This window comes from Lampetra planeri, chromosome 2, assembly GCF_965212315.1.
Source record: "Lampetra planeri chromosome 2, kcLamPlan1.2.h2, whole genome shotgun sequence".
Lineage (NCBI taxonomy): Eukaryota > Metazoa > Chordata > Hyperoartia > Petromyzontiformes > Petromyzontidae > Lampetra > Lampetra planeri.
The window spans coordinates 6177750-6185154 of NC_136108.1; the positions used below are offsets into that span (position 1 = coordinate 6177750).

General features: G+C 53.2%; 1 protein-coding gene across 2 annotated transcripts in view; it reads left to right on the plus strand.

Moving 5' to 3' along the window:
- The window catches only part of LOC144725692 (N-chimaerin-like), an 88071-nt gene extending 81890 nt beyond the window's left edge, over positions 1–6181 (plus strand). For both annotated transcript variants that reach the window (XM_078604656.1, XM_078604655.1), the window contains exons 9-13: positions 339–512; positions 1681–1758; positions 4270–4407; positions 5144–5249; positions 5965–6181. In XM_078604656.1, the coding sequence (XP_078460782.1) occupies positions 339–512; positions 1681–1758; positions 4270–4407; positions 5144–5249; positions 5965–6136 (668 nt within the window). In that variant the 3' untranslated portion in view covers positions 6137–6181. The remainder of the gene's footprint in view (positions 1–338; positions 513–1680; positions 1759–4269; positions 4408–5143; positions 5250–5964) is intronic.
- The last annotated feature ends 1224 nt before the right edge of the window (positions 6182–7405 follow it).

Consider the following 7405-nt stretch of genomic DNA (forward strand, 5'->3'; position numbering starts at 1 on the left):
TCAGGTGGTGCTGCCGGGCGCAGGCTTTACGCGGGAAATATGCAACCGGTGAAGATAGAACTTTGGTCCAACTGTTACGACCGAGTGCCAACTTTTGCCCATGTTTACTGGGCCCCCTATCCCAGGCCTTGTCGTTAAATGACGCGCACATACAGACACAACTCTATGGTTCATGCGTGCGTGTACAAAGGCGGCCGGGCGTGGTGCTGGCCACCCCCCCCCCTCACCCCCCCTCGTGTGCCGTGCCGGCCTTCATAGGTGCTCGCTTAGCAGCACTTGCCCCCGACAGTCTGTGGATGCTCCACGGGGGGGATCTTTGTCTTTGTGCGCGTGTGCAGACTGCGGCCTGAACGTGCACAAGCAGTGCTCCAAGGTGGTTCCCCACGACTGCGAGCCGGACCTGAAGCACGTGAAGAAGGTGTACAGCTGTGACCTCACGACGCTCGTCAAGGCCCACAACCGCAAGCGGCCCATGGTGGTGGACATGTGCATCAAGGAGATTGAGATGCGCGGTGAGCAGCCCTCCCAGGAGGGAGCACTCCACGCACGCCGTCCATGCGGTCCGCTTGCGTGTACGCCTACGTTGAACTTCCTTCGCACACCGGACGTTGCCAGCTGTGCTAATCGGAGCTGTGTTGGGGTGGGGGGTGGCGTAAGGAGAACAAACTAAACACAAAAATCAGTTTTAAAGAAAATTAGTTTTCAATGTCGATGATTTAAAAGTGCATAGCTCCAGTAGCTGCCTCATATCGGAAGTGTGTTCACAGATGGCCGCAGCAGCGCGTCTGGAAGCGCGCGATGCAGTCACCGTCTTTGTTCGATGGAAAGCCATAAGCCTGTATATATGTGCGCTCCGTATATACACGACACGCACGTGCGCTCAGAATCACAGCGCGTGGGGGGGGAGTTTATTTTTCCCCTTTTCGTAAACTCTTGAGTGTTCAAACCAGCGACGTAGAAACCTCTCCGTTGATTCGTTATTTTACGAGCAGCAGGGTCGCTCTCGAACTGCAGGTCAGCACTGGGAGGCGACGCCGCAGGCAGAGGAGAGACCTCCGTACAAGTTGAGATGCGAGAGTCGACATGTTTTTTTTTTTGGGAAGTGGAGCGCAAGGGCCCATGTGTCTATTTTCAGTGGCACATGCAGTCGTTCCACAGACAATGCTTGATAATAACTAGGGTTGATGTGGAGCTGACAGACACCACGAACCTGCCACCACGGCCAGACCCGAACGAAAGATAGGCGACGTACCACCCCTTGTCAATTCACCGCTGGATGAAGGCCTCCCCGCAAGGCGTTCGGGCATAGAGTTGGATCATACTTCGTCGTTTTTGATCAGTGAAGGGTAATGAAATTGGGGGGGGGGGGTGTTGGCCAAGACCAAGAGAGATATCGTTCACCACCGATGTTCGGTCGCATTCGGGTCGCCGGAGGTTCGTGGCGCGGTGCCGCAGCGAGCACCGCTGAGGCTCAATTGCGTTTCGTTGTCCTCCGGGCCTCCCCGGGGAGGCTCGTGCGTGTACGCGTGTGAGCATGCCGTCTGCGTCTATTTATTGTTGACGATCACAACAGCCTCCCTCCAGACATTGTGGCCTCATCGCTGCCTTCTCGTCTTCCCCCACATCCTGCCACCCCCCCCCGCCCCAACTCCACCACCTGCATCCCTCGGTTGAGCTTAGGGCTGCGCTCCGAGGGCCTCTACAGGGTGTCTGGCTTCAGCGAACACATCGAGGACGTCAAGATGGCGTTTGACAGAGGTAGGCGAGCGTGGGACCGCGCGGGTCGGTGGCTTCGATGGGGGGGGGGGCGCCCTTGCCCTGCTAAACTAAACTATTTTTTTTATTTCAACAGGTAAGGCCCACAGAGCTGTGTCGCTCTTTTTTTACACGATTTTTAATAAACTCACTCTCTGTCTGATGTTGTTGTCGTTGTTGTATCCTCAAATCTTGTAACGCAATTTTTACCCACTTCCCAATGTGGTATCGACTGCAAACTTGGTATACTTATGTCATACTGATGACAACACTATATTCTATCATAAAAAATAAAAAACATATATTTTTAAACGTTGTTTATATGTTATGGTTCGGCTTGGCTCTAATTGTCCACGGTAAACTGACGGTGGCTGCAATTGGCCACGGTCCCTTACGTTGTGGCAAGCCTCGGGGCCACTTCCTGGAGTCGTGGAGTTCTTCCATTACTCGTACGGTACATTTCACTAAAGCGTGTTTAAAAAGAAAAAGTAATATTACATATTATTATTATTTCAGAAGCGGCCTCGCGACCACAAATGATAGCTCTACAGCAGCCAAATAATTTATAGCAGCCAAATAATTTATAGCAGCCAAATAATTTACAGCAGCCAAATAATCCGCACCTGCGAGTTGTACGATGCCAATGAAGTTCAACGTACATACGTAATCTAAACGCGTGTTTCTATAATGTGGGCGGGGGAAAAAAAAAGGAGGACCCGGAGGAAAATCTACGTGACCACGAGGAGAGAGAGAGAGACACGCAAACTTCAAATATACAGCAGCAGGCGTCAGGGTCGGAACCGAACCCACGACCTCCCGCGTACCGGGCGAGGGAGACGACATCGCCTAGCCGCCGCGTCGACCCAGTTCCTTCATTGCCCCCGAACGAGCGGTGCCACAGGCGGTAACGACTGTGGATCTCGCAAACCCATGCCGCATTCTTCTCCTCCAATTACACGCAGCACAGATGTTTCTGCCCCAAGTGGCAAATTAAAGAGTCCTAATGATTCGGTCGTTGTGGGCGATTAGCATAATTGAAGCGGCTGCTCATAACCAGATGAATACCTGGAAGGAATAGCATCGTTACGCTTCGGCGGGCGTCCAAGGAATGCTAAATTGCTGATGGTCTTTAGCGGAATGTTGTTGAATGTCAAAGCAAATTTGAATATTTCGAAATAAAGTCATTCATTATTAACTGCAATTTGGACCCCTCTGAGCTTTGGCAGATGAGCTGTGCAATGCAACTTGTGTGAGATACGAATCCATCCAAGAAAATTAGATTAATCATCCCACGCCCCTGCCAACCACCCCCCCCCCCCCCCCCCCGATTTCCATCACGATATTTAACTGAAAATACCTTCGGTGGAAGTGTGTTGTCTGGTGAGAATAAAGGCGTTGAATTCGATTGTACCGAACAAATGGGTTGTTGTGGACGGGTACATGGACTGGTCTTTTTCGCTGCCTTCATTTAGTGACGCATTCTGCCCTCTGCTGGTGGCAGAGAGACTCCCGAAGGGAGAATCTCCATGACACAGGTTTTTTATTTGGGTTAGAGCGCGTAAATATATAAATGTGTCATTAAACCCGCCACCACCCGACACAGCCAATTAGTAAGGTTTGTCACGTTAACGGAACGTGGCCAATTCGTCACCAGTGCAGCACTAACCGGTTGTGTGTTGAAGAGCCAAGCCACAACATTTACAATCCGAGTACGACGTGTCGCCAGGAATTACAACTAGCTTCATCAGGCGACAGCCACGTAGGCTTTTGCGAAATCCTACGTGGTAGAATCTCAATACCAGGCAAAAGACTCCGTCTCCGATGGCTTAGGTTACTTCGTTCTCAGACGGCCACAGTTAGACGCGTGAAAATAAAGTGGTGAAAGTTCGTCTCCTCTGAAACGACGGGGCTCGGCCTCTGGCACCACGATGCATTTACTTTTTTTGGCAGAAAATAATATTTAGGATATCTACAGTTCTCCCTTGTGTTTGATTGACATATTTGCGAACGAAACTCAAGCCAAGTCCGTACTTTCCTGCGAGTCTCGATGCAACACAGTCGGGATTCCTAGAGCTCGCCAATGCAACTGCAGCTCAATACACACGTTCCGCCACACGCAACGGTGGAAGGTGTGCATCTCCGGCGAAAAGAGGTGGCGTGTGTGCACTAATGGTTTTCGTGTGCGTGTGTGCATAGCGGTCGTGTGGCGGTTAGCGCGCCGCGCTAGGAACCCGGCCACCAGAGTTCGTTTCCCGCTCACAGCCAGCATCAGTGACGATTATCTAAACCGGTCCTGGGCCTTGACTCAGCCTCAAATGAGTACCTGGTGCGTTGGTGCGTAAACATCGCCACTGGGGAGACAAAGGCGGCCGGGCGTGGTGTTGGCCATGCGCCCGCTCGTGCGCCGTGCCGGCCTTCATAGGTGCTCCGACAGCCTGTTAAGGCTACGCGGGGGATCTTTACGTATGGAAAGGTCATGTCTGCGCTTTGCTGTGCACCTCGCTGTCCGCACAGATGGCGAGAAGGCCGACATCTCGGCCAACTCGTACGACGACATCAACATCATCACCGGAGCCCTCAAGCTCTACTTCCGAGACCTGCCAATCCCACTCATCACCTACGACGCCTACCCCAAGTTTATTGACGCTTCAAGTGAGAGAGCTGTCACTTCTGTCTCATGCTAACTTCTTCTTCTGACCTCTTAGCTATATTTATTCCCGTCCTGGGCCATCTCTCCTTCCAATCCGTTGCCCTTCGCATCGCGATTCGCCACTTGTGTGGGACCACTGGACCTTCACATCACTGGCACATCAAACATGACCTGCCTGGGTGCATTTTGGGGTTTTAAATTAATCCCTTCGCCTTAAAATGTAAACGTTCTTGTTCCTCCAGCAGAACAGATTGTTTAAAATCCATCAGTTGGTCCAACTTTCTCCAAAACACTCCTAGTTGTCTCACACCTTGGAATATATTTGCGACCTCTGCCCCCTTACTGGACATCTGTGTAAAAAAAAGAGCTTCATAGCTCCTCGGATTCCTCCTCCAGTCTAAAACAAAGATTCTGATGTATGAATTATTCCCTTTAAATAACAGTCCGTGTCCGTCAGCACGACGTACCACCACGGTGTACGAATGGCATTCATTGCACTGGTTATTATTATTATTATCCAAGATAAGGCACTGTTTCTCTCACCTCTGTGGCATGGCCGTGGGATATTTTCACCGCCGGCTCACCGGCCCGGCAGCCGAGCCTTTACCCCGGGCCCACGTGAGAGCGGGGGTGGCTGCCCGGACGACGATGGCCGTTGTACACACGCTTAGAAGTGGCCGTGGGTAAGTTGGTGGCGTGCGACGGTCTCTGAGGAGAGGGATGGCCCCTGTGCTGCAGAGCTGATGGACGCAGACGAGCGGCTGGAGGGGATCCACGAGGCGCTGCGACTGCTGCCACCCGCTCACTACGAGAGTCTGCGCTACCTCATGGCACACCTCAAGCGGTTAGTCTCGCGCCGTGACACCGCTGTAACACTTGCTGCCAAGTTCAACATACATACGTGCATGCATACATTCAAGCGGTTAGTCTCGCACCGTGACACCTCGAGCGGATGTGCGTGCACCGTGCGACGCCATCGCACTCTCCGTGCAGGTTGACGGCCGTGACGCTTCAACCCGGTGGCCAGACGCCGCGTTGTTGTGTGCGAATGTCAGTTTGCACGCGTGCAGCTCAGTGTTCTTAACGGTTTCCAGCCGAGGTCGAAGGCGTTCATGCATTATCTCTGGCCGCTTGCCTGGAGTGCAAAGTTACGTCGCCTTGAAGGAAGCACCCAATTTAAAACGTGGCCAAATTGATTAAAAGCGTTCCCCAACACCTGGAGACACAAACCAGAGCATGAGGGACCATTAGCAAATACGCCGATGCACGTTTTTGCCCTGATAGCTCCCCCCACCGGCTTCCACACCGCTCATCGAATGCGGACGCACGTTGGAAAGCGTCACGCGGTCCACGCGTAGCGCATTATTGCCGTGCAGCGGCATTCTTACCCGAGATTGCGTTCGCGCTGGCTCGGCAAGGACGATGGGCGGTAATCTCGCAAAGGCACGCAGCCCCGCGCGCACGCACGCACACAGCAACACGCACGGTAGGATCTGAGCTGTTGTTTGACGATTGCCGCCGCGTGTTTGTGCTCTTGGCTGGGGCGCGGCGTGCCGCAGGGTGACACTTTACTCCAAGGAAAACCTGATGAGCGCCGAGAACCTGGCCATCGTCTTTGGACCCACGCTCATGCGGCCGCCGGAGCAAGACGTCCTCGCCACCCTCAACGACATCCGCTACCAGCGCCTCGTCATCGAGACGCTCATCAACAACGAGGAGATCCTCTTCTGAGGGACCACCGGCGACGCCCTTGCCACCCTGCGGTGGTGGCGGGGGGTGGAGGGGGTGGGGTGGGGTGGGCGGGCGATGGCCGCCCCCTTCCTCCCATAGCAGCGGGGGGCTTCTATTGTTTGGGGGTGGGGGAGGGCCCTCACTTCAAAAACACCGTCAGCCGCTCGCTCCCTCTGCTCACCTGGCCACCCGACTCGGCGCACAGTGGGGATCTTGCCGACGCTCGGAGTGCGGGACACGGGCCCCGCCTCTCGGGAGAGGAGGCTCACTCCCGGACCTTCGTTCCTTGCGCCCACAACCGGCCACTTTGTCGTCATCGCCGCCACTTTGGGCTCTACGATCCAGCTGGGCTGGAGAAGGAGGCAGAGGAGCCCACGGGACTCTAGCAGCTGTGGCTGCTCGCTGTCACGCGGCGTTGCGACGATTGCGCTGGAGATAGTTATCTGGGCGGTGTCTCTTTAGGTCTCTCCCTGATTAATATTTTGTTGATATTTTGAGTAGAGAAAAAAAAGGGAACTGGTATACTTTGCAGTTCACCATGATCTGGCATCCTGTAGCTTGTACGGTCGCAAGAGCAAATTTCTCGATAAATGTAACTTCACCGCCACACTGTACAGCATTGGTTATAATGCCAGCTGTGATGTGAATCTAATTTTGTGCACATGTGGGGAATTCAATGGTTTACAGTGCTGGGTATTTATTTTTGTGCCACCCCTTTAATGAGATGGGTAATTCTTGAAAGTTCGAGAGCGAGTGGCGTGCTGTCCCAGTGCGTCAGCATTGCCTTCAGGGCCTCGGCTAATGCTATCGGGGCCAAACGTCAGCCAAGCGACTAAACGGCTTTTCTGAAATTTGTCTATCAATTTGTTTCCGACGAAATGATGATTTCGTTCACACTATAGCTTTCGTTATTGTTTACATGCCGCTCCACGCATAATTTATTTGAGCTGTGTATGCGTCACAATGCTGTTGCATTGATTTGGGGGGGGGGGGTGGGGTGGTAATGGGGTGGGAAGGGTGGTGGGGGGGGATCCACATTGGATTCCTGTGTGAAATTCCGGGATGAAGTCGTTGGCGCGGCACCTCTGCATGAAGAGGGGGGGGGTTGGTGAGGCTGTTGTTGACACCCGACTGAATTATATTCCGATAGCTATCGCTTTCTGTTGTAACGTGTGCGACCCGTGACCCAGTTTCACTTTTTATTTTATTTCCCACCTAGGAATTGGAAAAAAAAAGTTTTGCGTTGCCGTGCCCGTGTTCATTTACGAG